The 24,344-nt window shown below is 32.4% G+C and overlaps 1 protein-coding gene across 1 annotated transcript; it reads right to left on the bottom strand.

The window, feature by feature from the left end:
* Window positions 1-1,342: 1,342 nt before the first annotated feature.
* LOC125055444 (extracellular serine/threonine protein kinase four-jointed) lies at window positions 1,343-23,889 on the bottom strand. Its single transcript, XM_047657909.1, has 2 exons — window positions 23,789-23,889; window positions 1,343-4,193 (listed from the first exon to the last, which is right to left on the bottom strand). Exon 2 carries the CDS (start codon window positions 4,165-4,167, stop codon window positions 2,572-2,574), a length of 1,596 nt encoding a protein of 531 aa, XP_047513865.1. The 5' UTR covers window positions 4,168-4,193; window positions 23,789-23,889; the 3' UTR covers window positions 1,343-2,571.
* Between the last annotated feature and the right edge of the window lie 455 nt (window positions 23,890-24,344).

The following is a 24,344-nucleotide window of genomic DNA, read 5'->3' as shown; positions in this document are numbered from 1 at the left end:
AACTTAACTCTGAACAAATACTCACTTTTAACGTATAACAATAGTATTTCCGTAGAAAAATTGTGTATGTTTAAGGGCTGCCAGGTGGGCGTGGGTGGAATACATTAAATGAGGTACAGTTTATTTTACAACTGTCTGGCGATGTCCAGTAAACTATGTTTTGCATTTATTCGTTTTTATCTGTATATTAATACATAAAATGTGTACAGACACAGGTATTATATAAAAACACTTCCAAACATACGTGAAATCACAGTCTTTTGTTTTTAGATTATTATTATTAATTATTTAGACTATGGTGTAATGATTGTATTTGGCAGTTTATTGCTTGTTCTTCGGTTTCACCCTCTTAATTGGAGAACTGAGATTAAATGTACATAAATTACTTAAATTAAATGTACCTATGCAGAGATATTATAAAGCATTTTGTCACAATGCTACTATCTACTAGGCGCCAACTTAAATATTTAATAAGCGCCTGTGCACTTGAACCCCACGTCCCAAGAGTCTCTACTCCAAACGGAACTAAATCTAGTAATAATTAATAAATTTTGATTTAGTTCTCGTTCTAAGTTTTACCAACAATGTATATTTTCATTTGCTAATTTGAAACGATTCAAACCTAAAGGGCCTGATCGACGGACGAGTAAGACCGCGGTTTTATGGCTCGTCGGTAAAGCTCGCCGGTGTATCATTGCAAAACCACGGTTTTAAATACCGCCGAGCCTGGCTCGCGGCTCGTCGTCGTGCTATATTTTTTACGCGGCTCGCCATGCAAAACCGCGTGTCGGAAAGAGAACAAGACATGTTTGCGACTGTTTTGCTTGCTAATCGATCAGCACCAACGAGCCGCGAGCCAGGTTCGTCGGTATTTAAAACCGCGGTCATACTCGTCCGTCGATCAGGCCCTTTAGTATCTGGATAGAGTTTGGAAGTAAGCAGCAAAAGAATACTGATCTGTAAGATCAAAAGTTTACCCAGATTATATAAAAAACTACTGGATGTAACCGTTTACACATCTTCATTTATTAGATATGAAATAAAGTAAAAAAATCAGAAATCATATGTATTAAGTCAATAATACATATGATAGTCGTAATTCATTATTTATTAAGTCCCAAGATATAACCCTAATAAATGCAATAATAAGCGCCGTAAGCTTTGTAATTGAACTATTTAGATTTCCATATCACCTAGGTTAGGATGTCTAGGTAAAGAAACCTTATAATTATAAGTATTGCCGCAGGCAGCACTACCTTATGGTGCATTAGGCGTTACTTCAAATTTGTATTGTCCCCTTAAACATCAATTATGTATGAAGGCTTCTTAAATAAACAACAAAGACTTAAACATTCATTTTATTATAATTACATAATGTATTTTACATATATTTACATAACTTAAAGCTCGCTTTATGTGGAATCCGTGACAAATTACATAAGTTATGTACAATGCATTTAACAATGTCTTTTTCTAAAACCAATTGTTGCGTTACTGTACTGCTTTTGTGTTTCGTATTACATTTTTATTTAAATTAATTTAGTAGTCGGGAAATTACAATGGTCGGGAAAATTTCAGTGGAGTAGCACTCATTTTAATACAAATCTAAATTAATTGGGCTGGTGCAGAAATCTTTGTCGCATTTTTAAACCCGAGTAACACAACAAATGTGTTATTATCGTCAAACCATAAGGTTACACGTATATTATAACTTTATTAAAGCCTTTTACTAAAAGCAATGAAGACATTATTTACCAAACACACATAGGCCAAATATGAAATAAATATTGAATCTTGTGACTTGCTAAAATTAGTGAGTTTATTATTTTCCACTTGACGGCTAAAGTATTTACAATATTAATTAAATATCATCACATATTACTGGCACATATATTTTACAATAAATAATTATATTTGGTATCAAAAACGCTATCACTTTTCTCACATATACATTAATTTTATACAAATTTTAAATTCGATTTAGTCAGTTACAATTCATTTATGCAAAGGTTTTAACAAAAGGAGATCTAGCTGATGCAATATTTGTGCATTGTAAAATGCGCTTTAATAGAACGTCATAAGAAATGATTTCAATTCTAGAGTATGCGGCTTTTAGTACTGTCTTTTTTGTTAAAAACCTTTAAACATTTTTTTGTAACTAGGGATTTTCGTTTAAATGATTTTCATCAAACAAAAGTTGAAATGTTTACTAAAGTTTCTGTGGGACAAGAATCTAAAACGTATTGTTTGATTTTAATTGTTCAACAAGATTTGTAGTCCAATCAAAAACTCGTGGTTTTTGTTTGAACAATCAAAATCAAACGAAACACACCATTGTATCATCTTTTGGTTTATACTCTTAATCCCAGGGTTTTACTTATTGCTAGTAACCGTAGTAGATGAACGAATCTTAGATGAAGCCATGCTAATAAAGTCTGGTTGATATCATTCTAATCAGTAAAAGTATGCCTTTATTTCAAGTATGAATTTTAATTGTAACTAATTATATATTATTGCACTCCTTAGCATGACTCCGGCAGATATTATAATCTGACTATTTATGAATTTAGATTATCTGGTTCCAAACAGTCTCTCGCATTTTTCAATTTGACTTATAACTTTACTGATTCTCTCTTGAAGTATTTTAGCATTCTTCTCCGGTAGCGGAGGTAATATATCTCTAATAACAGCATTATTTTTCCTATGAAATATTTCACTTAATTTACTACCTATAGATAAATCACTTAGTTCCTTTAAAGAGTCAACTGTTCTTTTTCTAAACACACACAAGTTATCTAGCATTAAGCTATGATACACATTATATTTTTTTAATAGTCTATAACCGTGTAACAAGCCAGATTCATTATCTAGGAACATAAGTAGTCCACTATCCATCTTTCTGGCTAAATTATGCGCGGGTCCGTCCATTATATTCACGTTCCACTGGTAGTTAAACAGATTATTTACAATTCTATCTAAATTGGCAGTTAGATAGTCGAAAATAATCAAATCTGACCATTGAGCAAGTTCTACGAACAATTCTTTCGTTTTCTTATTCAGTTTCATATCAACATGATCGAAATCTGTGTCATCAATTATAGGTTTTACATTCTTTAATTTGAGTTTGTTTATTAAAATCTGTTTATCCATATCTTTTTCTTTCATCGTTATTTCCTGAATGTCTTTTTTGTTCAGGTGGCGATTTGAGGGCTTAAAAATATCAGGTATAGTAGCCGATTCCAGAGACGGAATATATTGAGTTAAAATAACTGCTCTATTAGAATTCCACTGAGCCGTCGCTATATCATTAGCAACATTAGACCACAGCTTATCTTTAACATCGACTATTTTAACAACTGTTGGTGCTAAATTAGTAAGATTAAGCAACCGAGCGACATAGAAACTAAATATCTCTCCTTGAATTTGATCTGTATTTTGTCTATACCGCACACAAGCTTGTATTCCATCTTTGAAAGTGACAAGACGATTTTGCATCCTTCCGCATCCGGATTCCATTTTGATGACTTCGCTTTGGTTGACGTACTGTTCCCATATTTCCGCCGTGTTCTCTCCATATCCTTGGGGCATTGAGTTTTCTACTTCCGTCCCCCAGTAGATATTTCCGTAGAGTACAGTGTTTTCATTAGGAACGTGTAACGTTCTATTGAAATTAAGTTTTTTGTGTTTTTGATTCATTTTATTATCTTTCAAAATCTCTTTCATATCATCAGTGAGACTTTTGGGGTAAATGTCTTTGTATTTGTGGTTGTCTCCCGTGAACGAAACGGCAGAAAACCCTCTTTTATCTAAAATTTCTAGTTCCCTCGTGTCTTTGGGAACTTTTAATGAGTTCAACGTTCTTATAGTCGAGTTAAGTTTTCTGGGATTCTTTACAGCGATACTTGTTTGAGCGCCCATTAACACAACTCCAATTATAAAACCTAATATAAAACTAATACATACACTTATGAAACAATAGTTGTAAAAACTATATTCTCTCTTTAGAGTTATTCTTTTTAAGTCTTCTTTGTAAAAATTGTTATATATTACATAACTAGGTTTTTTGCTAAACATTGTGATGGGTATATTGAATTTTTCATTCATAGTGAGTGCAGTATCTTCTGAGTGCGTTTCTTTAGTCTTTATAATGCTCTCGGTGTCAGCCATGTTCGTTTTTCTCACACCATTATAACCTGAAACAAACAGAAGAAATTAATAATTTTGTTTTGTTCGTATTTATAGTTCAAACGCCAAATTATATTCTATGTTATAGAATTTTTTTGTCTAATTGAGTCATGGGCAACTCAAATGAAGTGGCCAGTAATCCGTGTCTTGATTGACACAACTCTGTTTGTTAATCTCTTAATTACTACGATACAAGATAAATATTACTGATAATGTTTTTATTAGGTTTCCGGTTTGTCTTCTATTACGTGGGATATATGTTCATTTAAGTATCTGCGTTATATGAAAACATTTCATGGGAAGATGTTAGGAATATCATTTGATTATCCGTCTACCACAAAGCCGGATTTAGAGGTCTGGAGGCCTCGGGACAACAAAGGAATGGAGGCCACCTGGCACCAAATTTCCAAATAAAATAGTACAATTTTTACAGTCGAGTTTTCATTAAATTATTTATTTTTATACCAATTTCGACCCGTGGTAGCCCCTAATTCCGGCTTACCAAAACCGTAAAATCAAGACTAAAGCAATTTTGTTGCGAACTTAATTGATATAAATACGAAACACTTCATACATCAATTGTAATCGCATCTTTTTAGTTTCTGTTTGTCTATGAATACAGAGAAGCACATAGAAATAAAAAAAAGTCTTGCAAAAGAGGTCTATCATAGACTAAATTATACGTACTCTACTGTACTTTTGTTTTCTTCATAAAAACTCATAACTCGTAAAATATAAACGGTGAATTCATTTTTAATTTATTCCTTGTGTTAAAATCTCAATGTTTAGGTAGCTATAACATAAATCAAGTAACATTATATAAATATAATATGATATACTGTCGGCTACGGTATCTTATTACATGTCTTATAACTTTAACCGTTACTATGAACGTTAACGAAACATTTTTTACTTTTTTTGTTGTTCGTATAAAATAATGTAAATCAACCTCTATGCCTAATCGTTATGTCGCTGTAAGTCGTACTGACGATATTCGTTTTATACGCCACAAAGACGTTTCGTATAGTTGTAGAAAAATGTATTTTCGAATGATTTTTTTTGATGGTTTTAATATAATTACTTCTGATTTAATTTAATTTGATTTATTTATGAAAACTGCTGACGTTATGGTCATTAAAAGAATCATATTTAATGTTACGTTGTTCCAATAAAATACCATAGCATATATAAAAAATGTACGAGGTAGCTTTAAAATATCATAGACAAAAGTCAATCAAATGTCACAAATCAAGAAACATATCGTCTACCGTTCAAAAACACAAAAACGCGTACAAAAACAATAAAAAAAAAATAACGAGCCATGACACAGAATGTGTTTAACAAAATTCTTACAAGCGGTTCTTACGAGAAATAAAAAAACTGCCCTCGCTTCGATGAACACAAAAAGGCTTGTTAGGTGGTTTTTTTGTAATTATATAGAGCTGTTAATCGTCTTTAATTAGCCGCGCAAGTGTTTTGTTTTATGTAAGCATTGGACTGGGTCCGCGATATGATTTCGTCTATCACAGAGGCAAAAGCATGCGCCAAGTTGATCGACTTTTACTATGTTTTCTTGCTCAGCCTTATTTCCTATTTGCCATGTTTCAAGGCTATAATTGTTTAATCATTTAATGCATATTTTACAAGGCATAAATACTCAAAATAATAGTAAATTTATGTTTAAAAACCTCACATGTAAAAGGAAAATATTAATTAAAATACGTAATACTCATTTAAAAAAATGGTTGTCTTCAAAGTGGGTTTACCGACGATAGTTTTAGTAGTCATACCAAAACATTGATGAAACAATTGCATACTCAAGTCTTCGAGTGGAAGAAAATATGATGCGGCGCAAGCGTACAATGAGAGTAACGGGACAATATGTCATGCTTTTTTGTACGTGATGCCGGTGTTCATGGATTTATTAGACGTTGTCACGTCAAAAATTGTTACCTACAGCTTAAATCAAGGTTAAAAAATAACCTGTCTCAATTATTTTATATAATATCAATTAAGATAACCGATAAGTAAAAAGTACCTTGTAAACCAACAATTATTCAAGCAAAATTATTTAAACAGAATTCTTAAAAAGGCAACAATAAAAATTAATAGAGCCATAAATGAGATAAAATAAAAAACCTTAATCGTGTAATAAATTAAAATGATCGCTCATTTAAATGTTGTAACAGCTCTATAGTCATCTTTGTAATAACCGGTTACCATGGCAACGATATTGTTAATTAAATTATTATAGAACTAACTTAATAATTGGGGGTGTTGCCTGTTTTCATAATTTTATTTGTAAAACTTGGTGACTTCGACAATATAAATCAACACAATTAATTAATACTTATTAAATTAGTTTTTTTTTAAGTTCAAAAGTCTTATACAAAGCTTTTTAAACGTTCGGTATTTAATTCTTGTTATAACAGTTGTGTATTAATAAGCTGACATTTTAATGTTTTGACAAGTATAGCTTTCTAGTGATTATGGAAGATGACATGACAATTATCATTCGTTTAATAGAGCGCGCACACTATGGCATGAACCACACAGCTAACGACCACCGATAAGAGTCCCACCATCACTTGAACTGGCATTCAATCGGTCCTTTCCGAAACTATTTTACAGATAAAACGAATTCGTTTCTAAGTCCTATAACATGCATAAATACAAGAATGACGTCACACATTTTGTACACACAAATCAATTATATTAGAACATAAATTACAAACTTGCAACGAATTTAAGGACAATAGTAAAAACTAAAACTAAATAGAAACTCATTCAGAACGAATACAAATTACGGTAGTTGTAAAATATATAAATATTTTATTAATGTTCATTGGATTAAAAATAAAATTGTATAAAAATACCATAGATTTATATTTAGTACTATAATGTACGAACTTTAAAATATCACAGACAAAAGTCACAAATTAAGAAACTTGGCTACCGTTCATAACGCAAAAACTAATTAATTGTTACGAAGTAATTATTATTCTCTTAAACAACAGTTTCTCTTCTCTTATAGAGAAAGAGAGCCTGTCTCCTATATACCTATAGTATCTGACATGACAGGCCCGTCTGATTGTGATTGGTCAACAGTCCAAAACTTCGTAATAATACGACTTACAGTACTTCAAGAAAAGAGCGTATCAATTTTTAAAAGGCCGGCAACGCACTTGTGAGCCTTCTGGCAGTATGATTGGGGTCACTGGGATCACTCCGCGGGGAACCTTGTTAAAAAACAGCTTTTTCTCTAATTACTGTCTTTTGTGCATTTGTCTGTCAGTAAGACAGTTTTAATATCTACTACTTAAAGCTATCTATGAGCAATTTACTCGCTCTATAGCATACTCAAACTGAGTGAGCTCTTAACAAAACTTGCTATACTCGACCCCCTTTTAAACTAACAAGCTTCCTGAGTGATATGCTTAAGACTTTTTCATAGTCAAGAGTCAAATTAAACTAACAGACAACTTAACTGACACAAAAAATGAGAAGTTCTTTCAGAATTTGACTAAAAGAACCTTGCGTAGTTACAAACTAGGAGTCTATCAGCCATTATAGCTGTTGTTTACTATATAAAAATTCCTAAGCAAAAGCAATTTTTATTTTTGTTAGAAATCTCCTAGATCCATAAACAATTTAACCACTAAGCCACAGGCTGTTTGACCATAAATAAATATTCTATGAAACGTCAAAAAACTTAGTCATTACCATCTCGGGGGTCCAAGTATGGTATTTTAATGAATTAAACGAGGGAAGGGAATTCCTTAGAGATAAGTGGATTCCGCAGAAAAAGGGTTAGTGCAAATATAGAGTTGGGTAAAGATGTCTGCACAATGGGTTTTAGTATATTATCTTAATAAAAATCACTCCACCCAACTGGCTAAAATCACCTCCGTTTTAAACCGAATATTTGTATGTGTTTGTATGGTCCCCGCGATTTTCTATAAATGTTTTGATTTTATAGATCGATGATGATGTTAGAGGCAAATCACAGTGGTGCTACAACCTTTTTAGGTCTGGGCCTCAGATTTCTGTATCTGTTTCATGATTTGTCAATGTAATAGGCAAGTATGTGATGTGAGCCTCCTGTTATACACGCCGTAGACTTTTTGGGTCTAAGGCAAGCCGGTTTCCTTACGATATTTTCGTTCACCGTTCAGTGCATAGTCGGGATTTGAACCTACAACCTCAGGGATGAGAGTCGCACTCTACAGCCTAGGTTTAGGCCAACACTGCTCTATAGGGACAGAAATATATCTTCAATAATATAACGTTCATTTGCATAGTATGAATAGATAAAACACAAAAACAAAATATTGAGAGATGTTTTTGTCATAGAAGTGGGGACAAACCGGTGGCTCATTTGTCCGTTATCCCATATGGACACTACCAGAAGGCTCATAAGTGAACACACTTTTACCTCCCGGCCTACATAATATGAAACAAGATACAATAGTATTAAAAACACTCAATAACTATAGGCCGATAGCTGGCCATGCGTCATACTCGTGAACGGGTGCTACTTGTGGTGACTGGTCGTACTTGAATTCGTGTATGCGGTGATGTTAGATGTTTTGACTATGTATTTGCGTATTGTTCCCTAGAGAATGTAAGTGCATGCTCCTATTTCACCATGCCTCCGGCTGATAGAGGACAAATCTTTGTTTTTAATTAATTTTATTATTAATCATTACTTAAGATGTCATGTGGAACATGGTGTAATGGTGCCAACTCCTTACAAACGTTGTGTAAAACAAAAAACTTTGCGATTAATAAGAGTGGCGGAGAGTTGCCAGTTCTTCTCTTCCGTTCTACGCCCTTGATTTGGGAACTGTCAGTAAATGTAAAATTAGAAGCATTTCATGTATATTTCTTTTTTGACGTTCATAAGTGTACATTGTGTTACATACACGAATAAATGATTTTTGACTTTATGTTTTCGGCCCAAAATGTTAGCTTTAAAATGACTTTTTATATCTCATTGTATCCAAAGCTTAACATGTACCGTTGTCGTCTCAAAATCGGTCAAACAACGCCTGATCTCTCACTTATTTGAAGCGCTTTGTTACTTCAACGATTAAATCTCAAACAACAAATTCACGCCATCGTTTAATTGTATTTCAGCAAGTATGAAAACATTTTAAAATAAAAAGGTTATATTAATTTTGTAAAAAGTATCTTGAGGTATACAATACACAAATATACAGTATTTACAATATTCTTAACCTATATAGTAATAATAATAAAAAATTATAAATAGAAAATTAAAACCAATATAAAAAATTTGGTCCCTGTGGCAACATTACTTTACGTTTATTCATTAAAATAATTCCTTTTAGACTTTCTTATAAAATATATGAAAAACTGTCCCGTGAGTGGGTGACAAGCCTGGAAAATTGCAAGATGTCACCCACTAGGCATATTTTGTATAAATTTTCCTGAAAGAGGACTTTATAGGCCATTATTTTATTTTTCTCTCAATTATCGCACATGTTAAAATGAGGACAATCTGATACTCATGAAATAGGTTGTAGAAAGGATACACGTGTGAAAATGACGTCAGAAAGTAGACTAACCAGATCCATGCAACTTCCTCACAATTGAGTAGCCCGGAATATCACAGCTCACAACTTTCGAAGGCTCTCATTGTATCGAAGAAGTCGTAAGGGTCCGCCACTCAACGAAAGGTCTTTATGGAGTTGTAGAAAATGTCCACCAAGGTTTTTTCATAAAGTTTTATTGTAAATTGGCTGTGTTCCTCCCTTATTTGACCTACTGAGTATCCAGAAACTGTGTTATGCTATTACCAAATTAGCCATGCCAGTATAAATATAATGAAAAAATATTTTTTATGTATTTGGATGGATCAGGTGTCAACTTCCCCCATCCTGTGGGGCTTTGATCGGGTTTCTCTTTAATTGATACTATTAAGTAAGACTACAGATTAATTATTATAATACAAATCAGCTACTTTTTATAGTACAACAAAGTAGTTTTTTCTCTGTATGACTAAAGACTTATAAGCCAAAATAGTCTTCTTACGTTATACAATAATTTTGTATTCTGGCAATACTAAACAAATGCAGTAGGATTATTTCTTACTTGCATACCGTTGAGAATGCTAAATTTATATGGCACCTCGATTTTCACTACCGAAGTGAAATAAATCAACGATATATTTTGATTTCCTGATAATCTAAAATCACAGTAACAATGATCTACGTCTCGATATGGACAATAATTTTGTCTATGCCCACGTCTAGGCTTTGTGCCTCCTACGCAAACTAGGTCTGAATATTGGCGCCAGAGAATTGTCCCGAAGTTTACTAACGTGTATTATTTTACCCCTTTTGCTATATTCTATACTTGAAAACAATTCGTTCAGTAGAAAATAAAATACCTAAGTTGTATACTTTATTAATATCATTGTTTTACTTAGCCTACCTTTTTAGTAGCTACATACCAGCAAATGGAACATTTTTCTCTGCTACCCCATAGAATTCGCTTTTATGAATAAAAACCTATCAACTTTTCCATTTTTTTTCCAACATTACAACCTTTCTCAGAGTTCAAGGAGTACATTAAAACAAAACAATAGTGTTGCGCTTAACGACATATTTTGCGAATCATTTTTATTTAATGATGTTATAATTTTGCGCTTATTTTTGTGGTATCAAAATCATATAATACACTCAGAGCAAATAAAATATAAAAAGCTTCACAATTCCAAAAGGCTTTTGTGTGCATGCCTTAAAGTAAAGAGTCAAAACGCACATTACATTCATTCATATATATAACAAAAGAGAATTTTAATAAACGTTTAGCTGTGTTACAGTATAAAGCAATAAAGTTAGATTACCAATTACCCACAACTAGACGTTACGGTGTGTGCCGCATTAATCATTTCGCTGCGACAGAGCATTCAAGTTTAACTCGTAAACAGTATGGAATGCGCGTGCGCACACTACACGAGTTATGGCATTTTTAGGTGTGGGTCAATATGAAAATGCGTTAGGAAATATTGTAATTAATGAATATTTAAATACATATCTTATTTGAAAGGTTTCATAATATGTATGTATTTACAAACAAATTAACTATTAAACTATTGAAAAAATAAGAATAAGCTAAATTAGGCTATTTATTATATTCGAAAGGTATAAGATTTTTTTTTTCATACATGTCAAGTATTAATACTCAAAATTCATTTTAAAAATTTAATCAGATTTGAATATATAACTTAAATTTATAGCTTGATTGTATGTGAATCGTACAAAAACTAGTCTCAAAACGTAATATAACACGTAGATAATATCTATTTTAAGTTTTTATATAATTCGTTTTCTAATATTATTAGGATTAAAATATCTGTAATAATTATTGTTTTTTCTAAAATTGATCTTAAAAAAGTTATGGCTTCAGATTTATTTTAAGGTATTTAAGCTTTTGTACCTGACACCGTCGATTTAGGGAGTGCTTGTTTACTTACGATATTTTCTTCACTATTGTACAACTAATATACGTTCTGCCCCAAGGGTACTGAAAAAGACAACCTCATGGTTTTAGCGGCTATCCACTAAACTATCACTGTTTTTTTCTTAGAAAAACTACATGTCACCCCATGCAACTACATATAGTTTGATGTTTCGAAATACCCTAAAAATAAACCTTTTTTTACCAGGAACAAACTCTGGAAAACGTTGAAACTCCTTTTTTAAAAGGCCGGCACGCACTCGCGAGTCCGCATTAAAAGTGTCCATGGGTCGCGTTATCAAATAACATCAGGTGAGCCTCTTACGTGTTTGTTAACTGTTCTATAAAAAATACATATGGCAAACTATCCCCCCGTGTAAAATCCTTTTCAAAAACCCATGCAAATTTAATTAAGCCGTAAGCTCCCATTAGAGAAACAATTCTGTGTGTTTGTCACTCTACACCCATGAAAAATGATTTAATATTATTGAAGTCTCAGTTTAAAATGGAATTGTTGTAAGTGGGAATGCAAATTTAATGAATTGAAGGAATTCTTCGAATTCTGATAGGCGTGTTTGATAGGCAAGTCACTTATCTGGTCTAGTGATAGTGCTATCAGCTTGCGACTCTCTTTCGTAGGTTCGATCCCCGGCTGTGCACCAATGGACTTTCTTTATATGTGTGCATTTAACATTCGCTCGAACGGTGAAGGAAAACATCGCGAGGAAACTGGCTTGCCTTAGACCCAAAAAGTCGACGGCGTGTGTCAGACACAAGAGGCTCACCTACTATTAGATTGACATATGATCATGAAACAGATACAGAAATCTGAGACCCGGATCTAAAAAGGTTTTAGCGCCACTGATTTATTTTATTTTTAAAACTGATTTGAAATATTTATGAGCAAAACTTATGCGACCGTGAGCATTTGCGGCTGGCATTTTATTCTATACTAGCTGCGCCAGCGAAGTTCGTTTTGCCTTTATATATGTAGACTGTTCGCTTTTCCGAAACAAAAACCTAAGTACTTAATAAAAGTAAATGTTTCAATTTCTCCTCATAAAAACCTTCCTCAGAGTTCAAAGAATGTATAAAAATTTACCCGAATTGGTCCAGTCTTCGAGTTTTGCGCTTAGCAACATATTTTGCGATTTATTTATTTGATATAAGTCCGTTTTTACATGTAGTTTTTCTATGTCAAAGTTACCTTTGACTTGAATAATATTGCTAAATAGAGTTATGACACTCATGCACATAAGCTTGTGCTTTAATATAAGTAGCGTGCCTAGTGAGCCTAGCTAATTAATTGCATGCAAAAGCATGAGAAATCTAGTATAATAATACATTTTTATTTGCCTATTCATAACATTGCATTTTAGGGGTTTACATGCTGCAGGTACCGTCTTTGTTGAGAGGTGGTGCCTATAATGTAGAAGTCCTGTGGCAACAGGTCACCAGCCTTCCATCGCGGACATATACAAAAACATGACTATATACTATGCCAAAACTAAAGTAATAAACAAAATAGAACTAAAGCATGTATATGTGTGAATATGTGTAAGGGTGTGTGAATGAAACGTGATGCAAACAAGGCATCCTACGTACTCGCAACGAAGATAACATGAAAAATATTTCATTGATATGAATTTTGAGTGGGACAAAAATCATTGACCTCATGCATTTTTATGGGCCACTTTGCACTAAGCCATATCCTTAAGTGCTCAAAAATGCATCTTGTGGCACCTTTTTCACTAAAATATGTGATATTTTACATAAATTACATGTTATTTGACATAAACTACGGCGTTCAGTTGTCCAAGCTCGGGATTATTTAACGCGTTTAATAACAGGCACTGGGTTCCTTCATTGGAATAGAGATTCAATCAAAAGCCTCTCTAAGGGGTATTCTCTTTCTTTAAGCAATTGGAGGTAAGAAAAAAAAAACTTGTTCATACATTTTATATACTTCATGTACTTAATGTTCAATGATTCGTAAGACCCGTGAATATTTCATATCTTATAGCCTACCTAAAAGAAGCCTACTTTTTTACCAGGAATCAAACTTTATACCTCTGATTAAAGTCGTTACTTATAGGTCATGGACGCGGTAGAAGTTTCAAAAGATTGTTTCGAACCAAAACGTTGAAACTTCTTTTTTTAGCCTCATAATACCTTGGTCAATTAAAAGTAATACGTATGTTGCCCATACATTACTTGTAGGCTTTTAAGGCACTAAAAATACTGCCATAGCATTTTATTTAAAAAGGTAATAAAAATAAAATATCAAGATACTGAGACATCCCTAACATAAAGCTGTAACTATCAAGAACAAAGATAAACATTGCGAATTGCATACGACTATTTTCATATCAAATTACGAGACAATATGGTTAGGGTTGACAAAACAATATTCTAACAGACGCCTACCTTTTTATCTGTAAAGGCGTAACTTTTTTCACAATCAATAATTTAGTGCTTTGAAACTTGGTCTTGCCTTCAGTATGAAGGATACTCCGTGAAATTTCAGTTAATATGGTTGTTATCTTATTATTTTCAACAATAACGTGTATGATGTTAATTAATTAGTGTTAGTGCACGTAGGTCGTAAGTGCTAAACAGTGGTAAATGAAAAAATAGAACACAAGAACAGAGTGTCTTTCCCTTAATAGAGACTGTAAGTAGTGTTATTTAACACTTTCTTTTGTTAATTATTTATTAGTAATTTAGATCAGACTTAAATTACTATCATAAGTTAGGTTAGATCGTAATGTTCCATGATGTAAAGAGACAAAAAAAATCTTGATTTGTATTTCAGACATCTTTATATTAGACATGATCTTATAATGAGAGCATTCTGAAAGTAGACGATGCTGTTCTGGACTAAATGTTCAAGTTTTCGTGAGAATTTGAGCAATATATTATATTCTAATAAACGTAGAAGCGTAGACACTAGTTAAGGCAAACCTAATCATGTAAAAACAAACAACGCGTGTCTCCATTTTGGCGTCAAATTACTCGTGAGGTTTTAAGTCATATTTGCAATGGACATAGTTACACCGAGGTGTCGGCAATTTCTAGTTAATTAACTTCCAAGGTATGACACAATTTTGTATGCACTAAGTTATTGTTATGAAATATTTTTGTCCGACACACAAATATACAGTATTTACTATATTCTTCATCTTAATAGTAATAATTATTACAAATTGATAAATAGAAAATTAAAACAAATTTAAAAAGTTAGGTCCCTGTGGCAGTGTACCTTTAACGCTGGCAGCATTTCCTCGCTGTATTGCGATACTTATTTGTTTACTTAGATTGTTCTTAGGTGATCTTTGTCACTGTTTTGTCTTTTATAGTGATCGTAAGAGGTCTCTGAGTTTGGCAATTTATTAAGCCTTTACTAAGATGTCTGATTTTTTAAGTGTGGATAGTATATACGTATATGATTACTGACCCGAAATTATTCTTTCACCGGAAATCTAACGCAGAACCAAAGGCGGTAATAGAATCCATAATTTGCATCGAAATTCCACAATTAGCGGAGCTCCCAAATAACGAGTGTAACAGGGACCCATAACTAGTTTACACATTAGCTCGGGAACAAAAAAATATACAGGTACAAACATGAATGATATGACCGACTGTAGGGATAGCAACGGTACATTTTGTAATAATTATTGTTTCATAGTATTTACCACGTGTCCATACTAAGACAGGTAAAAACTCGCCTTTCGACACTTGTACATGTAGAGAGAGGTAAAATACGTATTGTGTCAGAGTGGATGGCATTAGACCTCAAGGCCAATCTCCTACTGTGTGACTGGAACGATCAAGTAAAGGCCCTTCCAGGTCCTCATCCAGGTGCTGAGGCTTGAAAATAATAAGTGGAGGAAATTGTGCGGCGTCACTAGCACTTCAGAAATGAAGAGCGTGACTGAAGAATACTAAGAGATGATAATGCAATGCTTTAAAGCTTATAATGACACATTTTAGTCTAGATATAAACTAGGAGACGGTTGTAGGGTAGGTACACTTTTCTATGAAAAAATTATCGGGCCTAGTGTGAGATTTATTGCATAAAACTTTTTATTATCTCGAATTAACTTCCTTATTTTTAATAGAGAATCATAAATCGACAATTATATCATAAAATCGAAATATATTCAGAGAGATCCTGGAAAAGTACTGGTGGAGTGACACCTTTACATATGAAATAAAAAATCGAATTTAAATTGTTCTGCACACCGTACCCACTATCTCAGCTGGAATATTTGGAATACCGTCGGACGGGCGATCGTATCACAGCTTCGATGCTCGGCGCAGACGACTCTATTGGTTTAAAAAAAGGATTAACTTTATAATTTATTAGTATCTGAGTCATATAGTCTGGGCTTGACCGATTTCAATAACTTATAAATTCTTTGTTAGTAGTTAAAAGTGTTAGTTAAATGATAACGATTACAATCAAATTTATATGATCTAGTGGACTTTTTATAGGGGGCCATAAAGGGCAGGCATTGCAGTCCTTGGTCACCCACTTTAGTGGGTTGCTGGCCTTTGAGGTGAGTATGCTCTCTTCTAAACAGTTGGTAATCGTAAAAAAAGTGATATAAGGATACAGAAGGGAATGCTCAGGTGGTTTGGCCATGAAAGGGTGAATGAAGCCTTACGAGAAGGATATACAAGGCTATGGATGCTGAGGTTGTGTCGGGTGGGCCTTGTACACCCTGACCCTGACCAAATCCAGGTAGTACTAGAGAAAGGACAGGTCTAAAGACGGTACCCAAGATGAAAGTTAAGAAGCGAGAGAGGTATGTCAGGGCAGTAGCAAGTGGAGATACGTGTTTTCTGTCTACGATTTTGGGAATGAAGCGTAAAAAATAAGTAAATATAAACGCTGTTTTAGATTTGTTAAGGTGGTAGGACTATATACTATTGTATACGCATATTTTTTCTCTCTACTCTACTATGGATTCAATCTAACATTGACACACCACCAAAGGACACCCATCAAGAAAGTGGTCACAACAAGTATTGTTTTACATCACGAATCAAATTGACAATGTCCCTTTTCAAAATAGTATAAAGTTCAAAATTAATAATTTTAATAAAATCCTTAATGAAATCGTATAATGTATTTTAATTTAAAATAGTAAAAAACGAGTTTCCGAAACGCGACATCATTTATATGTTTTTATGTGCGTATAATTTTATCGATTCCGCTACGCTTATCGACTCTGAGGTGTTGCAAATTAATTAAAACAGTTTAAGAGATCTTTATAGCTTTATTTGTATTGCTTGTTAAGCAAATAGTAACAGTGTTTAAATCAACTTGTTTACGATTGATATAACTGAGAATTAAAATGGTACGTTCGTTTAGCCTTCCAAGTAAATCGACCTCAAAAACAAAAGGATTTGTTTATTTCCCTATTACAAACATTTTATTATTCCCAAAATAATTTCACGGAGTAATTCATTATTAAATATTTTTTTCATGACGGAGTTGACTGGTGATTCTGGAATTATAGTTGAGAAACAAAAGGAATGTTACTCATAGGGCCACCGTAGCATAAAAAAATGTGTTACAAAAGTGACATTAAGGTGGGAACTGACCAATGTTACGAGGTGTAATGTAACATTTAATGTAATGTTGTACAGCGAGCATTCGTGCAGTCAGTACGTCGTGTTACGTTGTTTTTCCCCGTAACACGACGTACTGACTGCACGAATGCTCGCTGTACAACATTACATTACATGTTACATTACACCTCGTAACATTGGTCAGTTCCCACCTTTAAAGTATTTCCGAACCAATTCGACGTAGGGTCCTTCAAGAAAAAAGCGTACCAATTCTTAACAGCCCACTGGCATTGAGAGTGTCCATGGGCGGTGGTAACACCTAACAACAGATGAGCCTCCAGCCCGTTTGCCCCCTATTCTATAAAAAAAAGACGTTTATATGATAGATCTCTACAGATAGCAGTCTCCCAAGATTTTGACAAAGTAATCATTGCTTACGTTAAAGTAAAATATTTATGCATAGCCATCGTCTACACAACAACTGTTACGATTATGCGTTTAACACTTTCAAAACTCATTTTTGAACTATAGAGCTTAGACAGTCTCGCTTAACCCTTTTAGCTACCTATTACTTCACAGCACCCTTAAAACATTAATGAAAACTTACTGTATGTAATATGGTTATAGCGAATTTATAAAACATTTGTGACAGTTACATAGAATAATTAAAAAACAGACAGTTAAAACATTGAAACTCAATAATTACTTCCTGTATTGAGCAATAACTGATTTGCACACATTTAAAACAGTTACTAAGAATTATAAAAAAATAGACGGTCTTTAAACATTGGAACTCAATAAAAAACAATTATTGTTGAACAGTTACTAAGAATTATTAAAAAATAGTCTTAAAATCCCAGGTAAGGCGTGATTATACTTGTATTTTTTATAAAAACAATTTCGCAACAAAAAGCACCATCAATTAAAACAATAGCATCAAATTCTGATGGGGCAGTCGTAATTGTGTTTTCTTCGAATGAATACCTTGACTCTGACATGGGACATTCCGGTATCATTAGCTTTTGGGTTGGTTTTTTATAGTATCGATTGGCAGAATTCCGTTTGAGTTGCAGGCGATGATTAATTTTATTTTTAACTAGGCAATTCTGCTATTATAACACTAAGCTAGACCAAATAATCTACAGTACAAAACGTTACATTCTGTTAAAGCAAACATCAGATCTGCTTAATAAGAGCAATTAGATTTATTCGTGAATTTAAAATGTTTCTCTCTCTCTTTAATCGGCAGCTCATGTCTGAACGTCGTGGTCAGTAAGAAAGCGTCTGGAGCGGACTATTTGTTTCCATCGGTTTCGGTCCAGCGCGTCCCATGACAGGGTACAGTTTTGAGGACGACGAGTCTTTCACTTGATCGGTCCACCTGGTTGGTGAACGGCTACGTGATCTTTTGCCTTCTGTGTTACCAACCACGATCAGTTTCTCCAAGCTCTCATCGCCTATAATGTTTAAAGCTTTCTTTTTAAAAGTGGTCTTTTTTCTAATGCACCATGGCAATGGATACGTACAATATAATACTAAAGATTATGTCATCTTAAATCTGGAATAAAAATTGTTTCATAGTTGGTGTGCTAAGGAGAATAATGAGTCTCTGAGAACTAATTTTCGTTTAAAAATAAAAATCTTTTGCATTAAGCAATAATTTACATGTATGTAAATCTATCTTAGAATATGTTTAAAAAAAACGATAGCTAAACTTATAATTATGCAATAATTGAGGAATTTCATCCATACTGATAAAGAAGTTGCAGGTGCCAGTGAAAAATAAGCAAATTTCACATTAATTTAAAACGTTTTTACGACAGTGAGACAATTTCAGTGAGAATAAAATAAAATTTACGGCTAACTCATAAACAACTTGTATAACGAGCTATAAATTTTGCGAGCCCCGTCACTTCTAAGATCATAATTGAGTTTATGACTTTATATTTAAGATTGATTTCGTAATACATACTTTTTTATATTATAAATGTATAAAAATTAATTAAATCGTAAAATAATTATGGTTAATTGATTTCTGGAGTCTTTAGCCGCATTTTTCATAACTTATTTTACAGCAGACAACGTATAATATCGTTGTATTATAAAAGTCAAATGTTATTCTCGATACTGGGCACCCATCCAAATCGAACCCGTTGCCAATGTTGCTTGACTTTACTGATATATTCCCAATATAGACACATAGCAACAATGTCTTACAAGTGGTGGAACCAGTTTTAAAATTTGTCAAAGCTGTAATAATTTGTTATACATAGCATTATGAATTTTATGACTGGGCAATAAAGTTTGAAGGTTGTCTGATTTTTGTAAAAATCATTCTAAAATATTCGTTTCCTTAGATTGTAGGCATTTAGCCCCTTCAGCTTATGTTACGGAAAAGTCTTATGGCTTCCATTTCCCTAGCAGATTTGCATCACTATGTAAAGTTAACAATTTATGTGTAATTTTCTATAAGGAAAATAATAATGATGTTTCTCAATCACGAATACATGTATATCATCATCATTTGTAAATTGCGTAAATTAAACAGGTATTGAGGAAGAACAGGAACAAGGGCGTAGGACACGTTGTTCCTGTGTTTGCCCTACACCGTCATTTGTAAAATCTTTCGGTTTTAACTCTCTTTTAACTAAAATACTCAATTTCATTCCAAAACTGCAAGCACAATTTGACAGATGAATTAGTGCTTTAGTTAAAATAACAATTGTATTTATGCTCTCAAACATCACACATATTAAAATGAGGACAATCAAATACTTAATATCTTAGAAAAAAGAGAAACGCGTGTGAAAATGACATGAAAACTAAAGAAGGCGCAGCGCGAACCCTGCAACTTCCTCACAATCGAGTATTCATTTTCATGAGTAAGGACAATTTCTCGATGCACAGAATATCTCAAAGCTCGGAAATCTTGGAATTCTAACGACACAAAGTAATTATCCGTGTCAGTAAAATCGTTGAACTCTATTGCTCGTGACCCGACGATTTCAAGCCCGGGTCACTCACCACGCTCCTATTGTCAATTGTATAATATAGGAATCCAGAGCAATTTCAAATCACGAAGTTTTTTAAATTCATACACTTCTGAGAAATATTATTTGATGCAAGGTAAAGTAAAATGACTTTGAAAAAATTTAATTTTCTTTCAATGCGTTGCAATTTATATTATTTACCGCGAGTTCGTCCGTTGTTGAAGGGATGTTCAAATAAATGTTGAATGAAACTCTTTGTTTGAAGCTTGGTGTCAACTAGCTTTAATCTTTTAACATATGAGCTTATAACTAATATGAAATAAGGGGTAGTGGGGTTGCGACGCTAACAAAAAACTAACTTATTTAAGAGTTCTTAAATCTAATTGACTCTTCAATTTAAGTGTAGTCGACTTATTGGATATTATCGGAAACGAGAGTGTGGGAAAAACTAGCCTCATTTTGGCATCAAGTGTACGATGATTGCTAACATTTGGCTTGCACTACTAATTATTAACTAAAATAAATGTATATAACTTAACAAATATTAAGTTACATAACTAGCGCAATACAGGATAAGACTTGCCTTCGTGGCTTAAATACTCCGACCTCGGGACCAATTTCCGACAATAATTTTTATCACGTTTGCAGGCACAGAAAACCGACATATTATTTCAAAAATGTTATAAAAATAGATGTAAAAACAAGTTTTAACAAAGTACTTAGTGTCTCCGTTTTTTCAGGCATTTCCCATGAAAGATATTTTTATATCAAATCCGATTGAAGTCGTTAAAAATCCATTATTTATGTTAAAATTATTCAAATACCAAGTCTAGACACAATAAATGTCAAAACAGTTGCAGTCTTTTTAATCCTGATAATTTATTTGAAGTTTTATTCTTTTATTCTGTAGGAAAATAATATTTCAATAAAAGTCTGTTTTTTATAGAAATACAACGCGTTTACTTAGAACGTTTTTACGATGTTTGTTGTTCGTAGACTATTATTTACCTAAAGCAGATTACATATTTCTTTCACGCTGTTTCCTTATACACATACATACATACACACATAGTTGAAGTTACATTTACTAACTATAAAACCCTAAATTTGATCAATAACTTACAATATTCATTTAAATATAAAGTTTTAATAGCAATATAATTCTTTGTTATCATAAATCCAAATTTTGACTTGTCATGTGAAAATGTTATAACAATATATGATATATTTGAAAACATTGCTCTCCGAGATGACACGTTTTAATAAACATAAACATTTTCATTAACCTTGTTACCAAAAAAAATGTCAAACTCTTTTGTATATTTTTAATCAATAATTAGCAATAATACATTACTACATACAGTTATTTTTCAATATGTGATAACAAAAGAAAAACAATGTTATTCATACATGCGATAAAATACAGATAAAATTCACTTCCCGAAGATTAAAAAATATTTACAATGACATTTTGACATCTCACGCCACAAACTAAATATTTGTTTTGCAATATTCAGATTTAATGAGGCTTTCAAATGATGTATATTATTTCTTTAATGCAAAATGAAGAAACTCAGTTTGTTTGTGTATTTAATGACATTCTATGGTTGTTATTTTAAGTTGTAACAGAGTTTTGAATATGTTTTTTAATTATATATTTATTGATTGGTATTTGTTATTGATATCATTAATAACTTTTTACGGAACAAAAAAGGTATCTCTATGCTTGCTTTAATTAATTTAAATGTATAAAATATGTTATTAATTTAGATAAATTAAAAATTAACGACTGTTATCATAGTGGTTTGTTAGTTGGTTGGTGTTGGTTGGTGTACGTAACTAATAACACGTTTTGAAAGCTCTCGGAAAATCTTAAAATATATAGTAGATACTTATGTACTACTCGTACTAAAGTATAATATATATCATAATAATATACAGTTAGGTATTACGTTATATTTTGCTACTAAACGACGTGTAAAACGAATTGAACAGTAGATATTAACATCATAGAAGACATCTTTATTTTATGTATTTTTTATAATTGAATTTATTAAAATCCAGATACCTTAGTATCTTCAAAAATTATAGCTCATTTGCATTGTATTAAATTATGGTACAAAATTCTAAACCGACCCAATCTGTGATAAATATTTTCCAAAATAAGATGTTATTACCAAAATTGTCCAACGTTAAATGCAAATATGTAGTGAAAAACGTGGGTTTCATTCCATTTCTACGAAGGCATAAACTAATATTAGCCTCTAATATATAAAATTCTCGTGTCACAATGTTCGTTACCAAACTCCTCCAAAACGGCTCGACCGATTCTTATAGTTTTTTTTGCATATTCAGTAAGTCTGAGAATCGGCTACTATCTATCTTTCAAACCCCTAAGTGATAAGGGTTGTCCACCCCGAATTTTATTTATTATTTTTTAGAAGATTTTTATGTGGCATTAAAAAATACATATAACCCTTAACTTTAACCCCTCTAAGATTAACCCCTATTTTTATTTGTTAATTAAGGAGAAACGAAGTTCATTCACGGTAGCTAGTATAATATAAAATATTTTGTCGTCAAGCTATACTTAGTAGAATAAAGCTACCTACGCGTTTTGTTAAGGACATAAAGTCCCGATAATGTTATCTTAAACATATGCTTTTAGATAAAATCCTGAAGTTCATTGTAATTCATGATATTCTATCTTAGTTTATTTAAAAGTAAAGACAAGGATTGATATCTTAAGAAACCTTTTGTGTTACAGACATTCATAGTGTCGCTTATATTCTCGAAGTCATGAAGAAGAGTAGGTCTTCTTACTTTAGGGAGAACCTAAAAAATTCTTATATTCCTAAGGCCTATTTTTTTTCAATACAACAATATTTATATTTTTATTAGATAATCTGGTACAAATACTGTTTTCCGCGTAAAGTAAAATATAAACATATTCATAAAAATCTGTATAAAGAATCGATAAAAAAAGCTTTGCAAAAAATTCTCTCCCCGTTAATTCCCTCGCACTTAAATGTAATTTCAACAATTTTTCAACCGGATATCAAAACATATTGCAAGCTTAGCCCTGAGCTTTCTCTAAGAATGCATAAATATACGAAGTAAATTGCCTGAGAAGGGTCACCTACCGTAACGTTTTTATGATCACTATGTCAAAGCTAGCGCCAATAAAATTAGAAGAATGTATAAAAGAGGTTTTAAAAGCTGTTTTACTATTTCGTAAGATAAACCGATTTCATTTCATATGTTAAAAATATTCTCAACTTAAAGTGCAATGAAAATATTATCAAGAATATTAATACTTATTTTAACTTTAATAAATCATTGTAGATAAGTTATAAATCTAATAATTGAGTATTGGTGAGATATCTGACATATTCCTTAGCAGGGTTAATATAAATATTTATTTATTTAACTCAAATTTCTCGATCGAAATAAAATTATAACACAAGCAGAAATGAAATATGAATTGAATGTTGTTGTGAACGTATTTATATAAGTTTTGTGTTTAATAAAAAGAAACAAACCTTAATATCGATTATGAAAAAAATCCCAAACAACACCAAAAGCACATCAGTTTCAACACAACACAAATTCACAGCACCTCCAACGTTCACGAGCTTTAAGTCTCGACTGATGAAATAAAAACATGCCTGGTTGAATAAGAAGTATTTTGTCTCTCTTCAACACAATGATTTACATACGTTAGAATGAAACAGGTATAATGGCATGCATTATGGGCAATGGCGTTCTTTTTTCGGATGATTTCTTTGAAAGATCCAGTCGATATTATGGGTATAGAGTATAGATGGTGAGCTATGGAATACAATTCATTGATAGGGTTGCCTGATTATGAAATTATAAATCTATTATGCGTACGGCTTTTTATTTTACGGTTGTTAATTCTATATTTATATCGGCTTACTAAATAAATATGATATGAATGACTGAAGTAAGGTAGAACTTTAAATTACATAGATAAAAACAGCTATCATTTATAGACTCAGTTATAAATATATAACATACTAAAATAAACACGTAATTAAACCAGAACTGTTCCATTTTTCTCGATACAAAAGAATT

This window comes from Pieris napi, chromosome 13 (assembly GCF_905475465.1).
Source record: "Pieris napi chromosome 13, ilPieNapi1.2, whole genome shotgun sequence".
Taxonomy (NCBI): domain Eukaryota; kingdom Metazoa; phylum Arthropoda; class Insecta; order Lepidoptera; family Pieridae; genus Pieris; species Pieris napi.
The sequence above is the reverse complement of the archived record's forward strand: the minus strand, read 5'-3'. Positions and strand labels throughout refer to the sequence as shown.

Bases quoted from the DNA above. Each gene is read 5' to 3' on its own strand.
- LOC125055444 (XM_047657909.1), bottom strand. From the start codon at position 4,167: ATGGCTGACACCGAGAGCATTATAAAGACTAAAGAAACGCACTCAGAA.